At 42.9% G+C, this 24193-nt stretch overlaps 3 protein-coding genes across 10 annotated transcripts; all 3 read right to left on the reverse strand.

The window, feature by feature from the left end:
• Positions 1-1330: 1330 nt before the first annotated feature.
• LOC105019320 (trophoblast glycoprotein-like) lies at positions 1331-4325 on the reverse strand. 2 transcript variants are annotated; one of them, XR_002195682.2, is made up of 3 exons: positions 3751-4325; positions 1955-3513; positions 1331-1602 (listed from the first exon to the last, which is right to left on the reverse strand). XR_002195682.2 is itself a non-coding variant. In XM_010885396.3 (2 exons), exons 1-2 carry the CDS (start codon positions 4008-4010, stop codon positions 2502-2504), a joined length of 1272 nt encoding a protein of 423 aa, XP_010883698.1. In that variant the 5' UTR covers positions 4011-4325; the 3' UTR covers positions 1331-2501. The 2 variants fall into 2 exon arrangements, 1 of the variants encoding a protein (XP_010883698.1); XM_010885396.3 differs by having other exon boundaries at positions 1331-3513.
• Positions 4326-4411: 86 nt separating this feature from the next.
• On the reverse strand, positions 4412-7191 carry LOC105019321 (transmembrane protein 222-like). Its single transcript, XM_010885397.4, has 6 exons — positions 6771-7191; positions 6434-6518; positions 6294-6325; positions 6085-6181; positions 5859-5989; positions 4412-5118 (listed from the first exon to the last, which is right to left on the reverse strand). The coding sequence occupies exons 1-6, from the start codon at positions 6992-6994 to the stop codon at positions 5031-5033; spliced, it is 657 nt and encodes a 218-aa protein (XP_010883699.1). The 5' UTR covers positions 6995-7191; the 3' UTR covers positions 4412-5030.
• A 1918-nt stretch (positions 7192-9109) lies between these two features.
• wdtc1 (WD and tetratricopeptide repeats 1) lies at positions 9110-23323 on the reverse strand. Of its 7 annotated transcripts, none has more exons than XM_010885401.4 (16): positions 23224-23323; positions 22351-22466; positions 21698-21781; positions 20772-20818; positions 20564-20675; positions 20276-20463; positions 18959-19141; positions 18306-18400; positions 17997-18112; positions 17273-17348; positions 16855-16948; positions 15256-15426; positions 14942-15177; positions 14625-14793; positions 13182-13374; positions 9110-11160 (listed from the first exon to the last, which is right to left on the reverse strand). In XM_010885401.4, exons 2-16 carry the CDS (start codon positions 22414-22416, stop codon positions 10957-10959), a joined length of 2034 nt encoding a protein of 677 aa, XP_010883703.1. In that variant the 5' UTR covers positions 22417-22466; positions 23224-23323; the 3' UTR covers positions 9110-10956. The 7 variants fall into 7 exon arrangements, with proteins under 7 accessions (XP_010883703.1, XP_010883701.1, XP_019897014.1 ...); XM_010885399.4 differs by having other exon boundaries at positions 22351-22489; positions 23224-23318; XM_020041455.3 differs by having other exon boundaries at positions 22351-22426; positions 23224-23281.
• Between the last annotated feature and the right edge of the window lie 870 nt (positions 23324-24193).

Here is a 24193-nt window from a genome sequence, read left to right on the forward strand (position 1 = left end):
ACCCAGGAAGAATGCACTGCCTCCTCTGCTCCAGAGAGATATAATTAGAGGGCTGAGCTGTTCAAGAACATAAGGGAGGGCTTTGACGGTACTCAGTGGCCTCTGAATCTAGGACCCTTTACTCCCTCCAGTAAAGGGCATGCCGACCTTGTCGGGATTATAGATGATAGCCGGTGTTTCCAGGTGTTTCAGAAATCCTGACTGTTCAGTATCCCTCTTCATACCTCGATCATTTTGACAGCAACTCAGGCTTGTGTGCAGGTGTGTGTTTTTAATGCTGATATTCCAGTTATCTTAGGATGGCTGAGAGTAAAACATTTTAAGATTTTTAAGTACTTAATTCTTACTTATAGATTCTGAAGTTGTATTTTATTGTCACATAAATGTAATAAATGTCTTGACAATTCTTCAAACTACCCAGCTGTGTAACAAGCATTCAACATGTAACAGATTGATACTTGTGCACTTGAGCACCACACTGGACTTAGTCACTGCCGTGTCACCGCAGCTCGGAGTTCCAACCTTGTAATAACACCAGCAGTGCCTGGCAGTCCCGCAGAGGGCAGTGCAAATTGGCCCATTGCCACCCCTGGTGGGTAGATGCCTAACAGGGCTGCCTTGTCTCTTCACCGTGACTCCCTGTGGTCGGTCAGATACTTGCGAGCTCAATCATGGTTGTTGGCAGAGGGAATGCACTCTCCTCCAGTGCATATGTGTCTGAAAATACTTCCTGGTTTGGGCAATAGTGTGACAACCAGCGGAACGGCTTGGTGAAATGTGCATTGGTGAATGCACTTCCTGATCTTCGACTCTCCAGAACCTATTGACGAGCAATGAGCTGAGGCCATTATAGGGAATTTGACATGAAATGGAAGGGTAGGAAAAAATAAAGATTAGCCTTTTACATTACTTCAATATGTCAAATATCATTTAGTGCTGTATCATTTAACAAGTGCACTAAAATATGCTTACTCTACAGATTCATTTACACAGACCTATTAACAGTATGTAGTGCTATGGTGGAGATTAATATCTGTTGCTTTGATCAATAACAATCCTTAGTTGCAAAGCCCTGCAAATAAAGTCACACACAGGATAGAGAGATGCACAGCTACCTGCCACGCCAGCAGGTGCTACTCTGAGCAACATTTTTCATTCTGTCCCACTTTCCCCTTACAGACACACTTAATCATTCCCTTTTTCTCCATCTCCGGCAAAGACTCTCACCGGCAATAGATAGTAACAGAAGGCTTCCTCTAGATTGTAAAGTTAATTATAACTAAATAGAAACTTACAGTCAATGCAGTTTTCATGACATTCAGATATTTTTTTATTATTGTGCATCAGAAGGGATTTACAACTGTGTAATTTTAACATTCTACAGAGATTACAGCATTCATTCAACTTCAATTCCAATTCATTTCTTATTTCACTCAGAAAATACCAGGACGGACCTTCTTCATTTTGTTTATCCTGTCACATAAGGTTACAAATTCAGTTAAATATGATGTAGTGGGAAATCATTCAATCTTCACAAATGAGTAGAAATTCAGGGTTGGTTTTGCATTCAAGACCCTTCAGGCGCTGTTGTTTTAGTTCCATCTAAACATAGCAAGACCGACAAAGGAAATGACATTACACAAAAGACAGATAGCAGCAACTTGCTTTTATCCATGTGCTTGACTTTGTTTCAGAATTAATTTCATATATTTATTAGAAAAAGTATTCTCTATATACATTATGTATCTAGGTTTTTCTATATCTACTGGAGTAAAAGAGCTTTTTCCAACATGCAGAATTCTCTCCATAAACCAGAACAATGCTTTAGAACAAAGAACACTGCTTTGTTTAGCAGCATGTTTTCAAAGGTTGTACACAAAGCACACCAATTTCCACAGAATCAGAGTAGCCTTGAGCTTACAAAAGCTTCTGAACTATGTAATCCCAAATATACCTTGATGTAGCCTCAAGTTACTTGCACCTGCAGTTTTGAACAATATGTCACATTTTTCAGTTCTGTTTTATTATTAGCATGTGCTCCAAACAGCCTTGGTTAACTTTATACCTGAGGTCTGGGGAGATTATTTTGTACCTTTAAATTTACATCTAAGGCACTTAGCATGTTCACTTAGTAAGAAAATTGGCCACAGATGGGCTGTGATTACACAGGCCGCCCAATTTAGAGCAGCAAATGTTTCGACGAATTAAATCAAACCTTTTTCACACTAAATATTTTTCAGATCGGATTTGATTGGTCAAAAATACAACTCAGTGAAAAAGCTCATAATTGGGTGGCCTGTGTCAACTCAATTAAGCGTGTAGGCCACATACGGGTGGAGAGACAGGCGTTCCACGTTGAAATAGTTTCTTCATTAAATAGTATAGTTGCATCATTTATGCATGCCAGGCAAGCATAAAACGATAGAACATACTCTACGGAAATGAAGTGCCTCAGGAATGTCAGTTAACTCCAGTCCAGTTTCACTCATGAAAATTAGAAATCACAAATCCACAGAAGTGGAGACTGTTTCGAGCTGCGTGTCAGATGGGATCTGAAACAAACAGGTGTCAGTTGGTAGCTTTGATAAGCGGTTATTTGAAGGAGTCTGTCCAAAATGGCCATTTGCCGGGGACTTCGCTACGACCCGACCTTTTGAGAGTTGTTCCCGACGTGGGTCCGTGTCGATCTCATAGCGGTAGTGATATCCCTCCAAAACGTCGTGGCAGGCGTCTCTAGTCTCCGTCACCCATTTCTTAATACCTTGCCGGTTGAGGTAAAGCACGAAGAGGAAGATCATACCCACAAAGCCCAGCACAAGACCCAAAAGAACGTATGAGGTCTGAAGGGAGAGGTCGCCCACGTCCTCGCCTATTCTGAGCAGAGGTGGTGACGTGACTTGGCATCCAGCGACTTGGACCCCGAACCCCTGCAGCGGCACATCCCGAAACTCCCGGGGTGACGCGCAGGTCAGTGCTTCTGCATCCCCCACCTGAGCCTGGGAGCTCCTAAGCCACACAGCGAAGTCTCGGATCTCACATGTGCAGACGTAGGGGTTGTGGCTCAGCAGGATGCGGGCGGCAGGCCCCAGCCTCTCCAGTTCGCCAAGAGCATCGCCTCGGAACGCCCCGAAAGAGTTGTGGGTCAGGTCGAGCAGCTCAAGGCGGCGCAAACCGGAGAAGGTGCCTTTGTAGACCGATGAAAGCGAGTTGTTACCCAGGATGAGGTGCTGCAGGTTGGCGAGGTGGGAAAAAACTCCCGGCGGTAGTAGGACCAGGTGGTTTCCAGAAAGATCCAGACGGAGAAGCCCTCCGAGGCCCCCCCAGCGCAATGCGGTTGTGATGTCCACCAGGGAGGTGTAGTTATAGAGGGAACAGCTGAGGTTGAGCTCCTGTAAAGGACTTTCTGGGATGGTCAAGGCTTCAGGGTGGATGAAAGCCAGAAGATTGCCGCTCAGGTCCAGGGAGCGCAGATTAGATAGGGCAGAGAAGCTGTGTGAAGCCACCTCTGTGATCCTGGGAAGACAGGCGAACTATGTATACAGTCTCCAACCCATTCATCCGACTGAAAAGTCGTGTTTCCTGACTAATTGTCATGCTCAAACGTTAAATATTTTATAATTTGGTGTGATGGCTTTCGGGGGAACTTGTGGAATAATTTGTGCAGATTCTTAAGAAAAAATTAACATGAATGTGTTATGGCAGTAACTAAATGAACAGGCAATGTCCCTTCTTAATAGGATAATTACTCACCTATTGTTGCTTAATATCATGTTTGTGACATTTTCCAGTTCGTTAAATGTCTCCGGTCCAATTCTAAATATGTCGTTTCCTGTAATAATTACATTCCTTGCGTATCCTGGAATACCCTGTGGAATGGCGCGCAGGTCCCTGGAAACGCACTTTACAGTTCGCGTAGTAGCATAGCATTCGCAGCCGGACGGGCACCCCATGCATTGGCGGGGAGCACAGAATAGCGCTCCGAAAAGCACACGGATCACCAAATTACGCATATCTCAGAAGTATATAAGCTGCCAATTACCGGAATATACACAAGTAGTAGATTAAATTGAGTCTTGTCACGCCGTATCATGCACAACAAGAAGATTCAAACTGCGATATAACGGTATACGGTATTCACCGCTCTTTAGACGGTGCCAAATGATATCCCAGTGACCTGAGTGCGCAGAGTGTATGACTGATGTTTCACCGGCTTAGAAACAGTACCTGGAAAATTGTTGGCTTGAGTTGAAATACCGGCGTAGAATCGAATCAAGGAGAGAGATAATAGTGCACAGATTTTATTAAAGGCACAGTAGTACAATATTCTAAAATCCTCTATTTCCAGAAGACCTTGCGTGATCTTTGTGATATTTTTAATTAACAGCTAATTAACAATGAATAAGAAGACGTATTATGGAAAATATTTTTTATTTGTTCAAATAAATAAAAGTAAACATTGTAGGCTATTGCCCTACCAATAAATAACTATAGCCTATTGACCATAACATTGTGATATTATGGAATGTGTAGTGAGGATTAGTTTTGTAGACAATATAATGGATTATTTAACATTTCAAATGAAATATTTTTTTAGTAATAATTACACATTTCCCCAAGCATTTATGTTCCTTCAGCATTCACTCTATGACAATATGACACTGTGACAAAGTACAATTAACAGTTGGAAAAAGTAAAACTAAGCTGATGGTTTTAGCAGGGGTAATTAACAATAGGTAGCACTAGACAGGCTGCCTACATTGGTAAATAAAGTTTAAGGTCAGTGAGACCAATATGAATTTATTATGACTCTCCAGCATCCATTGTAAGTAAAAGTTGCTTCCAGCTGTTCTGTTTTGAACTACCTTTTACCTAATTCAGGAGCAAATGTCTTATCAATAAACATTTTTCTTGAGTCGGCATGCTAAACCTGTACAAAGAAGTGTCCCAACAAATCCTCTGTTTTTCATTTCACTTTTGTGATTTCAGCTGAACAATACATCTCCCTTTTGGTCATGGCTCTCTTCATTCAGTCAGTGCAAATTGAGTGTTAGGATGAAGGTGACGAGTGCTCCGGTCAGCATAAGGAAGGGCAGCCAGGTCTTCAGAAATGCTCCACAGCTAGAGAAGGACATAGAGAGGGAGTGAGAGGACAAAGGCACAGCGGGAGTGGTAATGCAATCGTGTCGACACGGAAATTATTTTAAAAAAACACATTGAAAATAACACACGGGCACATTTCATCTGTATAGAGGCAGGTAAGCACATGTCAGTGAAATCAGCCCACTGCACTTTGGGCAGACTACCTCCCTGACATACCAGAAGTCTGCCCCACTCCCTCACCCCTCTCCCTCACCCCTCTCCCTCCTGTCCTCCACGCTCTCCTCCATGTCCAGCAGAGTGATGACGTAGTAAGGGGGGGGTGGGGATCCTAAATGAGACCGTGCCCCACTGTTTTAAGGACGCTGTGACCTCGGGCAATAAATGCGGAGGCAGCAACAAGCCAACGCCGCCAGCTCCCTGTGGGGGTCTTCTGAGAACAATGACAGGGCTTCTCCACAGCGTATGTTTCCTTGTTTTGCTTCTCTCTCCGCCCAGCAGGTGCATGATCCAGGGACAGTCATGCCCGTAGCCCCAATATTCAGAACGTCTAAATCTGGTCTGTGCCGGTTAGTCGGGTGGAAACACATGCTGATCACCCAATGGAGGTTTGATATTAGGATTGGATGCCCTTGATTAGTGAATCTGCTCTGTTAGTTCAGGACTACGGCTAAGATGTGGAACATCTTGGGTTCCCAGATGAAATGTTTGAAAACCACGGACATAGAAAACCTCTCCTTTGCACCCGAATGGTATCTCACCTCACATGCTTGCCATGGATAAGGGACTGCAGGCAGAGGTTGACCATGTTCCAGGAAGATCGGTTGTCGTAGCGCATGAGGTTGAGGGCTAGCGCCACGTGGGAGTGGCAGTTATCACAGCAGAGGTTGTGCTACAGTCAGAAGACAATGGAAGAAGGCTAGTCAGGTTTAACTCTACACCTTTGTATCGCAGTCTGTCAGTGACACACACTGTCAATGTTCTCACCGGTCTGCGTTTGTACTCCTCTGAGGCCTCGTGAACTGCTTTGTCCCAGGCCGCTGAACCACCTCCACACACTTTATCAACATCAAGCTTCCAGTACCTGTCAAGTATATTACCTCTGATGAGACAAGCAACGCCTCAAAATACCTTGGTGACAATGTCAATGAGAAAATCCTGACGCAAGGGCACTGATGTAAAAATAGGCAACTTACTTTGTTGGTTTTCCGAAGGCCATGTTATCCTCCTGAAAAAAGCAAGATGGGAAATGCTGAGGAACTATTAAGAAAAATATGGGCCGCTAACATTGGTTGGACATACAGCTTTACTGTCTTAATGCATAATCTATACTAACAGAGACAAAGTATGATCCAGCGAAGTCTCTTATAACTCCTGCAGAAGTGCAAATCCCCATGTGACCAATGAAGGGGAGCAACCATCTAAAAAAAAGAAGAAAGATGTAGGCGCACTATAATGGGAAGACAGCGTGCACGATTATAAGACAGCTAACGGTATTAGCATTTTCACTTTAGTCCACAGTGTTTGCAGATGCTCAAAATCAAATGCAGACGTTCAAAAATATGTAATAGTCCGGGTCTATATTCGAGTTTACCTAGCTTAAGCTACATTTAATCTGTCGAGTAATTTCAGACGCTGAGATCAATTCATCAACCGAAGGAATGCCTACTTACGTTAGTATAGGAATTGGTGTCCAAACGATACAGTAAGGGTAACGGCTGTTTTTTCGGTCTATTTTCTCGAATCCCCCGTTATAATTTATCATTATATTTATTTCGTCGGACTCCGCCATTACTAATTTTGACACTGACGTACAGCTGCAAATCTGCGTAGGCACGTATTGCGGCCGCGTTCCAGACCGCCTGCTAACAAGGGATAGCGGTGTACTGTTAAACATCTGTCTAATTTAACAGTTTGGAATAAGAACAATGCCTTGTATTCTATTTGAGCAATGAAGCATCTCCGGGGTTTGTGGTGTATTGCCAATATACCACCCGATGTCACCACTAAGCGTTTTATCCAGGCACTGAGTCGTGCATAGCGATTAGCCATATTGGTCCTGTACCACACTCCCTTGTGCTTTGATTGCTTAAAGGTACACTCCTGTAACATGATCAAACTATTACAATCGCTAAGCTCCTCCCTAAAACACTTTTAATCTCGCCTTCACCTCTCAGACTTCACCGTCAATCCCAATCAGAATGAGGTTCAGGTGTGTATCATTGTTGTTTAGGTGTGTAGCAGCAGCTTGCTCAGGTTAGAATCAGATGTTAGTCTTATTTTCTCTTGCAAACCAATGAGCTGTATGCAATGCGTTGCTTCAGCTGGGAAGATTTCTGATACATAATCATGTGACAAGTTCACCTTTAACTATGGCCCTTCCTTGCTGCAGTGGAAGCGTTCTGTCAAGCAGGTCTGCTTATTATCATCACACAGCTTGTTCCACCAGGAAAAAGCCTTGATTACGTACTTGGACGGCTAGTGACTACTACTGAGCTTATAGACACCAGTCCACCACAAAGAGTACTAATGCAAGACGTGGAAGTGACAATGGAACGCTGTCTTCATCAACCGGATGACGTTGAGCCATTTTGCACTGCCCTTTCTATGACTTCAGGGCACAGTCACAGTATGCCACGACCAGGATAAGAACTGGGGTCGCAATAAGGCAGCTGCACGGTGGAACAGTGACTGGAACCACATTTTCCCCCTTTTCTCTTCCCATATTCTCTTTGAAGGGTCCATTGATTTAATGTAATCTGGCCCAGGGGAGCAAAGTTGAATGGTGTAGCACTGAAGTAACATACCAATGGCAATATGTACTTTTTTAAATCATTACAGTTTTGGTTAAAACCCTTGCTGCATGAGGGATTCCGTGGCGATAAGCTAAGCAAACGTAACACTGCATGACAAACTGAATTATATTTTTTTTACCATCTGCTGGACAGGACTCATCTCTTTTATCCTCAATCTCTGGCTGTACACAACCTTGTCTCAGGTTAGTTAGTGGCCTGTTGAAAATCCCTTGGGTGGTGTTGTTGGGTGCTTAGGAAACGGTTGTGTGGTTATTTTGCCTGTTTGACAGGGTATGTTTGGGCAGGTCCCAATAGTCCTCTGACCATCCTGTCACATTTCTTAGTATCTACACTGCAATAATATTTTTACTGGGGGTCAAGAGTTCTAGGATCATACAAGGTTACCTGACATCTCCAGGCTGTCCTCACAGGCCACTTAATTATGCATCTACCATAGTTTCTTTACCCCACGATACTTGTGCCCTAGGACCATACCTCAGGACTACCCAATGACTACTGTCCTTCCCTGTCCATGGTCAAACTGGTCCAACTGCTGTTCCACTTTGTTGTTTTTCACTTAGGCGTACCTGTAACCTTGCTCTCTCCCATTCTCTTATTACTCTCCTGGACATGCTGTCTTGACCTCTGAAGGCTCAGCCATGGAAAGCCAAGTAACGTTAACAAAATGGGAGATACAGCAGTTGCGGCTGGGCCGTTATATTTCCAGCTAGGGTGTCTGATGGTAACCCCTACCATGGATCGAGTTGGGTCACCCTCATTAGCTGATGTAGGACACCCCCCCACCCCCGCATTCCCTTTAACTCTCGAGTGATGAATTATACACTAATCTTTGACCAAGATAAAATCCTTGGCTATTTGGTCAGCTGTGTGATTCACCCAGGATATACCTACAAGAGATTAACTACACACATGTAAGAAAAATAAACAAAACATTTACACACACACAGGAAGACATTGATAAATGACCGTGAAGCTCCAGTGTTCATAATGTTGCCAGAGATTCTGGGACACCTCACCTGCATCTTGCCAGGAGCAGAGATGCTGAACGGACAGTGGGCCTATATGTAGTCTATTTCTCTGCACCTGGATCACCCAGTTATGTTATAGATTTTATATATTATACATTGACAATGCAATCCACTCCAGTTGAATGCCCTGGATAAAACCAGGTTAGCAGGGGAAAAAGACACAAGTGGTTTAACAATGTTAGTCCTCTTTTATTTTTCTCTTGAAGCAAACTTTGTCACTGGATTCATCTCCAAGAAAAAATAACAAAGCATTTCTTAAATTACTTTTAACAAAGAAAATACACATGGAAGCCTATGTTTGAGGACTCCATCCTTTAGGTTTAGGCTACTTAAAGCTCACATCATGTTGTCAGTGAGCTGAAGGTTTGCTGGTCAGAGGGGGACAGAGCGGATGGTTGTCCAAAACTTGCCCTTCACCATGTTACTTTTAGACAAACTTTGTTTAACTTTAGAAGCAAAAGACTCTAGCTGCAGCAGAGGACTGATGCTACCAAAAGGGAAACGACTCCATTCCATCCTTCCCACCTAAAACAGTTTTAAGAAGATCATGTGTGGGTCCCGTTCACCGAAAACACCACCAAAAGGGATCATGTCTATGAAGTCGTCTCCATGCCATGCATGAGTGATGTTAGGACGGCTGGATGTCCTTTGAAGTGAAATATCCTTCTCTCTCCAACCCCTTCCCACTATGCTCATCCACAAATACTGGTTGAAGGATTCCTTATTCAATCCTAAATCCAGGCATCTACCAGGATTTCTGTTCCAAGAATTTCCATTTCCAGAATTAAGTTTAATACAACAATCTTTGAAATTGCTTTTCAGACCTATCAACACCATGACAGAAATCAAGAACCCTAAACCAAACCCACATTCTGTCTTCAGAATCACCCGTCTCTACAACGCATTTAACCAATGACAGAAACAACTGTTCAAGTGTTGGACAAAACATGAGGATCCAACAACGTACATAGGCTTCGCTCTCAAAAACAGCTACTTGCATCAGCTTGACAGGTTTATCTTAATCTATATTAAAAGTAAAAGGGAAATATTTTGCATACCTGTCAATAAAAAGAGGCAAATAAAGCCCTAACATTAACTTCTCAATGATAACAGACAAAGCCGAATGCAACATAGATCCTTGGCCATTTACTTATTTTCAAAACTTTTAACAAATGAATAACCTAACAAGAGAAACAATTTTTTTTCAACCTGACAGGTTTTAAAAGAAACAAAGTGCCACACCTTCTATCGACACATTTCACTTGATTTTGAGGAACACACCAAGCCTCCTTGTGCAGGCTTCCTGTTGACCAAAATTCTGACAAGGATCAAGTTCGATTTCATAAATCGAAGAGACTTTCTCAGTTGGAGCGGGACTGAGTGACCCCTCGTACTCCAACGGAAAAGCCCACTACAGATGAAACCAGGCAACATCCTGTAGCCTCAAATCTCATCCTCCGTTAAGGACACCGACTATTAGGGCCTCGACCTCTAACCTCTGACCTGTCTGCAGGTCTCTGCTTCTAGTGTTTCCCTCCAATGTGCTCCTTCCTGAAGAGGGCCTAGAAATGGTCGATTCCTCATTCATAGTGAGAGATTGTAGGGTGATGAGGTGCCCTCTTCTTCCATTCCGTAAAGGCCTAGAAAGTCCAGGAGCAATGAAGGAAAAGGCTGAGGTAATGTTGTTGGTGTTGTGAAAGGGGTGAACGGTCATGGTTGTCACACCCATGGAATCCACTCCCCCAACGGGTCTCTTCCAATCCGCTTTGGGGATGTGGGGCGGGGGGGTGGTGCATAGTGCTGAGGTGTGACATGACATTCTCTCGATGTTGCTTTTCATTTTCGAGGGGTGAAGGATGACAAACGGAACATCTGCAGTGCTTTGTTCCCCTCCTCAAAGACACAGGTACACACACGCACATACACACACACACACACACACACACACAGAGCCTTAGGGTTTCGGAGGGGGTCCTGCTGCCTCCAGAGTAAATGTGGCACGTGAGGGTGCTAGCCTAGCTGGGCCGACACTGCACCTGCCCGTCGGAGCTGTCCTCCTCGTCGGAGCCGTCGGGGCCGTGGCCACTGAGGCCGGTAATGCGGTAGCCCATGTTGAGGAGCATCACCTCCAGGGGGTCGGCATTCATGCGCCGCTGGTTGGCGGCGGCCGCGCCCTCCATGTCCTCCACCACGCGGCCGTTCCCGCTCTCACTCTCCGTCTGGACGATGGAGGGAAAAGGCAGAGGGATGGAAGGATGAGGGTTAACTTTTTATATCAGACTAATAGAAATGATATGATAGGATAGATCAGGGGAGTTGAATGAGGGGGAAATGGGGATCTTATGTCTTTGTTTTTCCTTTTGGTCACGATTGTTCTTTTCTCTTCTGTATGTGAAAAAAAACACAGACAGGACTTAAAGGAGGTATGTTTGTAGATTCATCTGACCACCAACAAGCCAATTTATAAATCTAGTTTAGAAGTAAGTCTGTTTTAACTGGCCTTCCTGCAGGTAAGGTTAGTGAACATTAGATATTCCCAGGGGCATTGACATTGGCCAAGTGGCATGTCAAGATATACATTGCTCAATAGTAACAAACAACTTGATTGACATACGTTTTAACTAAATTCCGTCAGGTTAAAAAGTGTCTAAAATGGTTCTGTTTAATATGAGAGGTGAGCGATACATAAGGTTACACCCAGCCACTCATCAATGCTTGTGTGAATGAGTACCAGTGCTGCATCAGTACTCACCCTCATCCCACTGGGGAACCCCAAAACATTTCCCACCTCAGCTGAGTTACTATGTCGCTGGTGGTGGCTAATGTGGCCAATTGTTTTTGAGATCTCAGAATAGTGTTCTGTTCATTACAGGTAATAATTGTCACTGTAAAGCATTTAAACATAAGAGATTAATAATTGTCCAGCCTTTGCTCTGTCTGCTCAAATCTTGCTGTAATATGTCTGGCTACCGGTTTCACATTTGCCTGTTGTTTTTGTTGCAGGTATAGTTTGTTTATTCACTGTCACAATTTAAAAACCTTTTCCGTTTCATTTCTTTCTGGCGTCTGTGTGTGCGATTTCCTACCAGCAGTAAACAGAGAACTGACGTTAAACCCCAAGCATATCAGACTGAAATTTCAACACAATGACTCATAGCTGACTCACACTTCTGTACTTGGTGGTGTGTCATGTTTGTGTCCTTTAACAGGCTAGTGATTTATACTTTTATACTTTTAATTCCACTCTTACCACTTTCTGAACACTAAGAACACATCTAAGGACTAGCTGGAACTGAAATTGAATGTTTAAATTTCGGGCCAGTATAGGACTCCGTCAGAGCCAACAAAAGGGTTTATTGATGATGAAATGATAAAAAGGCCCTGGCTGGCTTGTGGCTGCGAGTGAGTACGTGTGTGTTGGTCTGGGTGGCGGAAGTGTGTGTATCTGCGATTTGGCATGCTGGTCGTTGGCTTGCTGGGGCTTGCAGCCAATAGCAGCCAGTATAGAAGCCAGACAGAATTAAATGACAACCCAAATTATTCCACTAAAAACGTTTCTAATAATAATCGGTTAACAGTTGAAACCGTTCAAATGACTCAGGAAATGTGCCCCCTTTGGTTAGGTACAGCATGTAGCAACTTGCAGACGGCCGTTAGAACTTTCACTCATATGTTACAATTTTGTGGTCTTACTCCACCCCTAACTCACATTTGTATCATTTTACTAATTGCGACAAAAGATTTTTTTTATCTGCAAATGCAGCTGTATAGTAAAGGCACACAATGAACTGCTTTTTAAAGGCCAACCATAAGAAGTGAAAACAAACTCTGGCACTTTCTGACTTTCAAACAGAACTGCAGGGGGTTCATCAATGATGTGGTAAAGGACTCCTGCTTGCCACCATTTTCACAGGACACTGTGGAGGACTGAAGCTGTAGCTCTCACTGCACTTCTGTAGCCACATCTCTTACAGATTCATTACTACAATAGCTTTGGCATTAAATGTGGCATGATCTATTGATCAGTTGGGATGTTTAAAGCAGCTAATTTTACATTTTATTTGGCCCAAAGTCTTTTGGACCTTTAAAGTCCCCTGCTTCCTGTTTTATCATTTGCAGATTCTTTTGTTATCCTGTATCTTGCTGTGTGTAGCGTGTAGGCTAGCGTTCCTTAATTAATAAGTACCCTCATGGGTGACATTCAACTACATGAACATAATTTAATAAAGTAGGTAATGACCTCTGGCCTGGGGTTCCAGAGCCGCACCACGGGGTCAATGCCGCTGGTGGCCAGGAAGCAGTAACTGGGGTGAGGCTGCAGGCAGTTCACTATGGACTCGTCTCCCTGGAGTATCCGCACCAGGTTGGCAGTCTCCTTCTCCCAGATAAAGAACGAGCCGTCATCAGATCCACTCACAATGTACTGGCCTTTACTGGGGGGTGGAGAGAGTGGGAACGGTTAGATCCTTTAAATCTGAAAAATAAACATGTGCTCCTAAGTTGAAAAATCTAGGCAGGGTAAACCAGTTTTGCCACAATACAAATTTTATTTTTAGAAAAACTTGCTTTCATCCTTCTGAGGTAGTCTCAGCCTGTGGCTAAACTGGGATTGGCATGTTGAGTTGCGTGGTGCATTATGGGATTAGTAGTTATTTCTCTGATTACCAACAATTAAAGAAAATAAGTCACTGTTTACTATTTTGTTTCTTCACTATTTTCATTAAAAACAGTGTTATTTGTTCAGGTATAAAATACCACTCATACATGCAAATTATTTGATATATTTGTGCATATTTTTCATTGGCTATGCAAGTGACATTGTCCCACTGTAGAACCCTGTAAAAAAATCACTGAAGAGTACATAAAGACTTAACATAACACATTCAATATCAAAACATCGATATTTCAAAAGCTGACTTTAGCATTCTTTCATTTACAGAGTTAGAAATTATATAATGCTGTATGATTTACTTATAATAATTGTATTATAAGACTGTTAATAGAAGTAATCATGTGTTATGTATGACATGTTACAGATCATGTCTTGTTGTTGACTGTCATAGAGTGCTGGTTGTTCACATAATAATAAACTGTTGTATTACTTGATTACCCAACAGTGCAAGTTAACACTCTCAAAAATATTGCACGATTTAGCATGTATGCTTTGTTTATCTATGTTTTTTAAAAAGTGACTTTGGGCTGAATGTCCGTTTGCCAGCACATCTACAAACTATTTTGACTGTTGATTGACTTATCACTTACATTTACAAGACGATAACTAATGCGAAAATCAGAGTGGCATAGCTAAACATACAGACATTTGTGGATGTTCTGAAAGATAGCTGCTGTAAACTTTGCAGTCTAAACAGTGAATTAGCTATATTCTCTCATCATTTTAGCAAACATAGTAATTTTTCAGCATCCAATATACCACCAATGCAACGTTTAGAGACAATCTCTTTCCTGTTACAGACAGAAGGCTGTAGCCTTCATATTATTTACACAAACGTTTGTTCCGCAGAACATCTGCAAGATAACACATGAATAAAACGCAAACCGGATCCTTAGCCTTAAGAAACAAGGTCTTCGTACGGGTGAGTGGGGAAAAAGACTCACAGCCGTTTAACATATAGAGTGTTTCTAGATCCAGATAATATATCAGTGTCTGAAATGCCCCACCCACCTGCCGAAGAAGTTGGCCTCTTTGATGTCCGTGGTGGTGTTGCAGTGGCCACAGTAGCGGTGTTTGTAGTCGTAGCTCCGCTCTCTCAGCACCACCTCGTCCTCCGGTATGGACTCCTTACGATTGAACGTGTGGAAGCGGATCGAGCTGTTGCCCTTCTTGTCCTCCGCTACAAACAGACAACATTTTGAGCGGCACGCTAACATTCGGAGAGTACCCTTACTAATGGCATATTCATTTGCGCGATCAACCTCGTGGGTTAAAGGAAGTCCAAATTGAAAGAAAACAAACATGCATTGACGTCAACCCGTTCTCACCGGAGTCGTTCTTGGCAAAGAGGGCCGCCTTGATGTCCTTATCCAGGGCCTCGCAGGCGGTGCTGTGGGCTTGCTCAGGGAACTTGCCTCTGAAGTCGTCCAGGCACTCCAGAGCCTCGGCCACATACTTCAGCTCAAAGAGGCAGCGCACCAACCGGAAGTGGGCCTTCAGGTGGCCGGGGTTCAGAGACAGGGCCTTCAGACAGTCCCTCAGCGCGTCGTAGTGGTCCCCGTCCCTGTGGAACAGGACAGGTCACACACAGCCGTAACCAACGCGCGGAGGCTAGGGTCAGAGGGGTTCAAACGGGCCCTACCACTTGCGCTTCATGTAGGCGGCGGCACGGTTCCCATACAGCATGGCGTTGCGGCCAGCTTCGTGGATCCCCAGGCTGTAAAGCTGGATGGCCTGAGTCCACTGCTGTCGCGCAAACGCGTCATTGGCCTGCTGCTTGATCCGCTCCAAGTGAGGCGGCAGCTCAATCGACCTGCACGGAAAGATGAGAATGGAGGGAGGGCCGGAGAGAAGCGACAAGTGAAGAGAAAGAGGAGGGGAGAGAAGTAAGAGACATCCAGAAAGGAGACGTTCCATTTCACACCCACTTAAAGGAAAGCCATCTCAAGCCTTCCATAACAAAGCCCTCATCTACAGAGAGATGAACCAGAGAAGAGCCTTGTGAGCCAGCTGGTTTGGGAATTCTGTTTACAAACCCAGACAGATCCCACAGAGCCCCAGAAGTGCAACATAGACCCGATTAAATCACTAAGACAGGACTAAAAATGTACATGCTAGAAACAAAACAGGGCAAACTGGAATGCTAACTTGCTCTACATAACAAGTACGTAGTGGCAGAAACAAAACTAAGAAAACCTTGACTACTTATTAACTTAGTGAGCATGGCCCAGAAAGATGCCATTAGGGCTGTTAAGAGAAGAAAGAATTTGTACAGAATACCCAGAAAAGGAGGTGGAAATGGAGCTTCTGTTCAAATGTATTGCCACAATAGACACACAGATCTCTCTCAGGTCATACATACCAACATACCAACAGACTTTTAAATCAGTTTATAAACGTCCATATTTGTTAGGCGAACTACCAGTGTCCAATCACAGCTGGAACATTTGTGACAACGTTTGCAAGCTCGCCATGCCCACCAGATGTGACCTAAAGTGTTGAAAGTTGGTATGAAGGTCTATCTCCTCACAAGGATAATTTCTGCCAACAGTACTCATTATGTCCACCATAGTGGATCTCCGGCCATGTTTACATAACTTGACATACAGCATCTATGAACTCCAACATGCATGACTGCATTATAATAACATTGGTACATATATGTAATTTACAACCAGCCACACGTTGGTGATGTAGTCAGCCGCATTTGCCAGCTTAAGTCGCTCATGCCTTGAAAATCTCCTCACTAGGAACACATTTCTGATTGGGAACCATTATGTCTACTATGATGGATATTCTGACACTTTAGATTTGTGAAAAAGGTTATGAAGAAACAACATTTTAAACGTTTGATACATTGTGACCTGTGAGGGAAGCATTGGACAGGAAACATTTCCCTGTGGCATGTTTCCCCTATGGACATGTGTGTGTCTCAGTGCAAATGTTTTGTAGTAAGGCCATATAGTAGTTGAATGCTGAAACCGCTCAATGCTGCTAGAAACTTTAATTTAATTTAAGCTTTCACTTTTGTCATTTAAGATAGAGACAAAGTCTCCACTTGAATTGGCACTGCACACAAAGTTTTCCAATGCAAATAATGTTCTCTGAATTGAAATTAAACTGACAAATTGTCTCACAGAGAGAAAGAGGACAAGCACACTCCATTGCGGAGTGTGTCTATAAATACACAAGGAGAAATCTGTTTCTGAAATCCAACAAGTGACCGTGGAAAAGCGGTTACCCAGAGAAGACCTTGCTTTCCGTTAAACGCAGTCGGCTGGCAGGCAAGTGTATCCCATTTGACAGGCCGTTGGTCGTCTTCCCATTCTGAACATCTGTTGAGGGATATCAACATTCAGACAGGTCCTTTACAGTTCTGGCCACAGCAAGGTTTTACTGCAGCACAGTAAACAAGTCCTGCTTGAAGTGGATGTAACAGCACTATCAGGGATGTTTTTTAAAGTGCATTTCATTAAATGTTGTTGTCAGATGATTGATAATGACCTTGGAGCTTGGTGTCAACTTGTGAATGAATAATTTGTGCCATAGAAAAATGCTAAGGCAATACATTTTGAAGAATTAACCTTTAGATGCCAAACACTACATCCAAACAACAGAACATTTAAATGGTAAGGCTGGACCTTTTCCTGTCTGTATACCTGATGTAGACTGGCACTTCTTCGGAAGCAGATAGGTGTATGGCTTCTGTTTGAACGTCAGGTCAAAAAGATACACCTGCAGACGAGAGAAAAGCCAATTCCCAGCAAAGTTACCCTTGTTTTTTACACTCCTTTCCCAAACATTTTGATATCTATTTATACCAAAACCTGGGCAGATCGCAGCCAAGCCCATCAGTTTGTTTCCCACACTGCATGTCTAACCAGGTAGTCTGTCAGATCAGTGCGCATGAGGAAAAGCTAAATCGATTAAAGACCTGTCCGCTTTTGCAGGCACCCAAGCCAACAGAAATGGTCACTACAGCGTGATGAAACAAAGAAATCCCTGCTGACGATGCCACCCCCCAACCTTAACCTTTACCTAGAAGATACAGTTCATGTGCAAAAAATTCTACATTCAAATGTACTGTCTGCCAGACAAGATACATAAACCATGAGTAGCTACAATAACTAGGTCTCATACAAATACAAAACCAAATGTCTCATATTTCTCATGTATCTGTCACCGTTTGCAGCAGCACTAACAGCTCTGTTGACATGGCAACCGGGTAGAGTTTCAAACAGAATGACGACGAGCCATGGGAAGGGTTTGTTTCAGGATAGAATTGGTTGAGTGAAATGAAATATATTAGCAGATTCTGAGACACAAAGCAACGCAGACGCAACATTTTCACGAACGCCCAAAATTGCGTGAGTTCGGCTTTACCTGTTCACCACCCATGTTAACCAGCAGCTCGGTGCCGTCAGGGCTGAAGGTGACGTAGGTGGCCACCAGGACCCTCAAGCGGTTGTTGTAGTCGGGGAGCTTCACTGGCAGGTGCCCTGAGGTGATGGGACAGGGAGATAAGGTTTAGCTGAGAAATGTAGGGGGTCACTTGTCTAGAGGGAAATACTTCATACAACTGAGTAATAACTCATCAGTTATAATGCATCGTGGCTGTTAACAGCAACTTTTAAACATTTTAAAAAACATTCAGTGCAATAAACCAAATAAAATGAAGATGGACACACACACCTGCAACATAATACTGGCCCGCTCCGTCTGGAATGGGCTTCTGTCTGTCACAGAATGTGTGCACCCCGGCCGATGTGCTCTGACCCATAGACTTCCTTTGAACGGGAGAGGAGAGCAACATCAGAGGACTAAACCTTCCCTGCAGGAAACCGTCAAGCTGAGGAAATCTCATGTGTGACTCATGATGGTGGTAGGAAGATGTATGAGACAATCTTTCTAATAGTCATGCTCATTCTGTATTAGATATGGAACAGAAATGTTTAAATGATCTAATTTGACAATGATGCAGTAAGAGCCAGATCTCATACCACTTTGCAGGAAGTACAACTTCAAGGCTTTATATGCTTTAGCACTTCTAGATTACTCCTAAAGCATGTATTGGTATAGTTTTTCATAACTAAAGTGTAACAGTCACACTTCCCACAATGGGTCAAATTGCTTACTGTGTCATAACAACCATATATTCATACACCACTGATAGAGTATGACAGACGCTGACAGATGTGAAGGATTTATGAACATTTCTGAAGCAGTATTAATAAAACGTTCTTCATTTAAAATGGAGCTGAAATCCCAAAGACAGTGTGTGGTGGTGTCCAGTGTAAGACGTGTGTGTGAAGACGTGTCAGGATTGGGGTAGGACTATCCTTCACCTGTGATTGTGGATCATGCGCATGTCGTAGAGGCGAACAAAGGGTCCGTTGGCGCCAACTGCTAGGTAGTTGTTATTTTGGGGGTTGACAGCTAAACACTTGGCCTCCACTAGTTGACCGCAGTACTCCGTCAGGTCGATGAGCACCTCTGAGCGCTTGCTGTTCTCTCTCAGGTCGTACTGCCTGAGGTAGCAGTAGGAGAAAGCATATTGTCACTTGTATCATCTCCAGTGATTTAGATACAAGTGCTTCTCAAAAAGTTATTTTATTATTTTTTAAATCGAGAGAATACTACTTTAGCCAAGTTTATTTACCAGTTGTTGCAATGCAACCATTTCTGTGTCCAACGCCAGGTTTGTCAAATACTGCCTGACCACTTTACTCTGTATGAAAGAGCTGTCTTATGAAGTTGTAGAATGAAATCAACACTGATTGGCTTTGGGTTCATTAAAAGCAAAATACATTAGAGCAACATTTAGCCATATCTTTTTAATTAATTGTTTTCTTCCTAACTCTGCATGATTAGGAAATGTTTGATTAGATTGTTTTGTAAACTCACTCACTAGTCACTAAATACTCAGAGAAAATACAGAAATGTTGCTCATTTGCAGTTTGTTATATTTCCCCCATCATGAAATAAAGATGCACTGTTTCATTCTAGAAATATACATGTTGATATTCATAACAGATAGATGTTCTAGATGGCATCAATGGGGAATAAGCATTTTCCACATCTAAGGGAACAAGCCATAGTGAAAGCTGAGAGGAGATTGTAAGGGGCAATTACAGAGTTTCTTTATGGCTTTAACTTCAGTATTATTACTAAACCAACAGAATATTTTTTTAAGAAATAAACAATACATTTGACAAAATACTTTAAGTTCCACAAAGGTGTCTGAATGCTATAATCCAGGCAATATCTGATTTAATTTATTACATATAAAAAGACTTAGATTTATATTTAACCTTTCAAACACTAATGTTGCAAACGACGCTTGAGCTTTCCAGGGTAGTAAAACGCTACTCTCTGCAGACACATGAACGTCTGAGACAGCGCACGATGGAAGGGCTTTTGGAAGGCCATGTGCCAGACAGACAAGAGTTCTGGGCGAGAGCCAAACAACTGATTGGGATTAGCTTTAGATGAGAATGGTACCCATAGCCTAACATGTAGACAGACACCCACTGAGCCATTACCCAATTACTCCTGGATCATGTCACCTTTGGTATTCCAGAATAAGCCAGTTAAATGTCACATGACATCTTTGGATGTGACATGGCCGTTTCAATGGACTAGATAGGTGCCAGGGCACTGACCTGATGATGCCGTCCTCTGCGGCGCTCCAGAAGGTGTTGGGCCACATGGGGGCCGTGGCGATGCGCTTGACACGGTTGGTGTGGTCGGAGAACATGTGGATGGTCTCCTTGACCGACACGTCGTGCACATGGACCTTTGTGTCTGCCGCGCCCGTCACTAAGATGCGGTCGCCTGAGTGAGGGAGAAACTTTGGGGGCGAACCCGGGAAAAAAGATTTGAAGAAATGACAAACGAGAACATGTCCAAACCAGAGACCTCCCCATCCATCCGTCCGTATATTGTTTTACCTTCACAGAGAAGATGTTGGCTGCATGTCCTGTGTGCATAGTCGTGAGCTTCTTGTGTCTGAAGGGGTCCCAGATAATGCAGTGCTGGTCGTCTGAGCCAGATGCCAAAAGACTGAACGAGAGCAAGGCATTAGGGACAGGTCAACATAAATGTTTCAGTGGTAAATGCGGCCGGGGAGCAGAAACTCGATTTTAACTCTGTACTTACTCTCCCCGCTCGTTCCATTCCAGGCAGTTGACACAGCCGGTGTGGCCCTGATGACACAGCAAATGCAGACTGTCAGATGCAGACACACAGACACGCGCAGACACAGGCACGCAGACCTGGGGCCTCATTTATCAACCATGCATCAACTTCTCACTGAAATAGGACACACAAGGAGATTTGAGGAATTGCACCGAAATTACATGGATTTATGAAGCTGTTGCATGTTTTCCATTGATAGACCAGAGGTATAAAAAGGATTTGCACATGCAAATGAGCATTATGAATCAGTCTAAAAAAATAAATACATTGACTGTTGCTCAATTTCTTGTTTATCGGTAGATTATTGGATTTCTATCTCCAGTTTGGAGATAGTGTAGTTTGCTCCTTTAGCACACAGGCACAGCAACAGTATTGCATACCTAGTGTGAAATAAGCATGTTACCATTTATAGTTCATAGTTTAAATATGCTATGGATTAATTGGTGATCGTTGTTGGGAGTCCTATTCAAATCCTTATTAGTAGTCGGAATAAACCAGCCATGTCATGAAAAACATTTCCTGCAATAGGATTCTAATGCTTAAATAATGAAAGCACAATGAAATAACTACAACGTCAAGGTATGTAGCTAAGCAATCTCTTTACCAATGGTCAATTCATCTGTGCTATCAATGTTTTAATACAGTTTATTACCTTCATTATAATTCCTGTGGGTCAAACATCCATTTTCCCCGAACAACTGCTTGCCATACAATTGTTCAACCACTAGAAGTTGTGCCTAAGCATGGGTTTACATTCACAGGGAGACACGCTTTTCTGTCAAGATCAAATTTAATTTATACCTAAGCGCGAGGGAAAAGTGGCGTGCACACACACACATTGTGATAAATAAGGGCTCTGGGTCCACAAACAGAATTACACAGATCACCTGTAGCTCTGCCTCCAGTCCCAGGCGGTTGATGAAGGGGTCTGTCACATGATACTGCCTTTCGAAACCCAATGCTCTCTTGTCCTGCAGATATATGGGAAAACATCACGCACTCTCTTCCCAAATAAATGTCTCTTGAAACCATTTAGCTAAATTATCACTGTTATCACATGAAAACGTGGTCTCTGTTTGGGGTGCTAATGTCCTGTGTTGCTCTTGTCTAGGGCTGTGTTGTACTCCATCATGTGCTTAATGACAGGAAGAGTTTATGATGTGTAGCCCAATTTTAAATAATAAACAGTACCAAGTATAAAATTATAGGAATGACCTCCTTTCACATTTTTTAATTGTCACATTAACAGCATTCAAAAGCCCTTCCCACCTTTGCTGTTTTACCTATTGCCATCCTAACCATTGATCGTAATCAGTTCCACCTATAGATCTTCCGTAGTTATACAAAGTTGCGCTGACCACTGGCCTAGCGGCAGTCGGTTCTCAACAGTAAGACAAGTTTTCTCAAACAAATACATTGTATGGCCAGAGAAACCGCCCATGACACACCAACGAACAATCAAACTAACCTGTTACATCGTCCACCTTCTCATTTCATTAGTGGGGTAAATTTAAAACCATTGTCATAACATTTTACTCACCCTGATCTGCCTGTGCAGGATGTCTCTGGTGATGTTCACAGCAGACATCGCCTCACAGCAAGTCATAGAGCAAGGACTTAGGGTGTAAGGTCCAAGGGTCAAAGGTTAGATGGCATCTGCAAAGACTGGGATGTAATTTCTGACATAGAATAGAAAAAGGACACTCAAAAAAACGTATTCAGTGTGAAGAGATGTGCGTTACTCTACTGAAGCAGTCAACTGACAGCCTGACGTGATGAGGCGTACAGTTGTATTCCTAAAAGTGTTGGAGGTTTAAAAAACTTCAACATAACTCAACTGCTAGACAGACAGCAAGAACATACCCGGGTTATAACTCACCTACTACTGTACTACTGCTGGAATGTAGCAAAGCAGTGTTCTTGAGCCAGTTGTACATACAGTTCTATCTTGGACATTGCGACTCATGTTTACACTGTTAGCTAGCTAGCTTAGCTATCTGGATTAGCGGCTGTAAAGCTAGCTACCTAACAAACAATAACAAGCCAGTCAGCTAGCTGGCTGGCTAAATACGCACACAGTGACAGCAGTCTGGTCTCCCAAAATGACATCCATACAGTCGATACAACTCACAAGTCAGTCCTCGTAAGAAGCTTTGTCTTGTATTCCCTTCAAATAAACGTCGTACCTGTGTCGTCTTACCTCCTCGAAATCCTTGCCCAACTTGCCAGATATAGCTAGGCAGCTAGCTAGCGTTAGCCAGCTAATCTAACGTGAGATTTATTCAAACAACTGGGACTTCCCAACGCACTGAATCTATGTCTGTCTAAATAGCAAGTAACTCAAATACTCTTATCAAAGAAAGGTGAACTGTAAACAAAGTACTTCATATTCAACATTTAGCTAATAACTTACAAGTGGAATTTACAAGTGTGACTGCCACTGCATACATGGTTTCTGCTTCAACTGGCTGAACCCTCCCACTACCCTCCCGTGAATTAGCTGACGTAAAAAAACTTGGGATACATTGAGCGAGTTTGTTTTGCATGTGCGGCTATCAGATTGAGACTGATTGCATACTTAGAACATTCCATTAATCCAGTCCATTTGTGAAAATATTGAAAGTTTCATGCTTTTTCACAACAGCATGAAACTTACACACACAATATTCTCAGAGAAAGTACCTCCTGGTGGGCGTGGTGGCCGTTTTAAATTCCACAATAACCAGATCAGTGTTCCTTCGCAACTGAACCAATCACGATAACACCAAAAATGTGACATATATCTTTGTTTTAAAGGTCAAGACTGACAAAGATGCCATGCAAAACATAATTTAAAAAAAACTTGCCGACCATTGCAGACACATTTTGCTGCCTATGCATTTTCTGACATTATAAACCTGGGCTGCTATAATAAGCCGCAAGCAGACAATTATTCTTGATGAAAACAGTCATATATCCTAAACAGATTTGGGTTAATACACATTGATAAATCATGGTTTGCATATCTATCACTGTCAAATTACTATTGTAATCTGCATTCTATCAACACCCCACCCATATTAGTTGTTAAAAATCTAACAGGGGGTAATTAATTTATAACTGTATCAACTAAATAACACCAAAGGACTAAAATAGTCTCTTGTCCCGTCTGTCAAGTGGAATTTAGTTTTCACTTCCACCATCCACCTGCCCCTGTTGTCATGTTTTGAGGGTGGCTTGACAGATGGAAATGCATCTATACAATTAGAGGCACAATTTTGGTTGATTTTAGACATATCTTGAGGTGCCCATGAAGCAGAGACGGCCTAACACTCTTCAACATAAAACTTTACAACATTGTGTTTAATCTGTAGCTATCCGAGAGTAAATATTTCTGGGATGGT

The sequence above is a fragment of the Esox lucius genome, chromosome 20 (genome assembly GCF_011004845.1).
Source record: "Esox lucius isolate fEsoLuc1 chromosome 20, fEsoLuc1.pri, whole genome shotgun sequence".
Taxonomy (NCBI): Eukaryota; Metazoa; Chordata; class Actinopteri; order Esociformes; family Esocidae; genus Esox; species Esox lucius.

What these genes read in the sequence shown, in the direction of transcription:
- LOC105019320 (XM_010885396.3), bottom strand. Translation starts at nt 4,010, where the DNA reads ATGCGTAATTTGGTGATCCGTGTGCTTTTCGGAGCGCTATTCTGTGCT. An exon ending in ATGATATTAAGCAACAATAG is followed by an intron (nt 3,514 to 3,750) that starts GTGAGTAATTAT and finishes CTGTCTTCCCAG; the next exon opens with GATCACAGAGGTGGCTTCAC.
- LOC105019321 (XM_010885397.4), bottom strand. Translation starts at nt 6,994, where the DNA reads ATGTTTAACAGTACACCGCTATCCCTTGTTAGCAGGCGGTCTGGAACG. An exon ending in CTGGATCATACTTTGTCTCT is followed by an intron (nt 6,326 to 6,433) that starts GTTAGTATAGAT and finishes TGCTTTTTTCAG; the next exon opens with GAGGATAACATGGCCTTCGG. An exon ending in ATCCATGGCAAGCATGTGAG is followed by an intron (nt 5,119 to 5,858) that starts GTGAGATACCAT and finishes GTCCTTCTCTAG; the next exon opens with CTGTGGAGCATTTCTGAAGA.
- wdtc1 (XM_010885401.4), bottom strand. Translation starts at nt 22,416, where the DNA reads ATGACTTGCTGTGAGGCGATGTCTGCTGTGAACATCACCAGAGACATC. An exon ending in CCAACATCTTCTCTGTGAAG is followed by an intron (nt 20,464 to 20,563) that starts GTAAAACAATAT and finishes TCGCCCCCAAAG; the next exon opens with TTTCTCCCTCACTCAGGCGA. An exon ending in CTTTGCCAAGAACGACTCCG is followed by an intron (nt 14,794 to 14,941) that starts GTGAGAACGGGT and finishes GTCTGTTTGTAG; the next exon opens with CGGAGGACAAGAAGGGCAAC.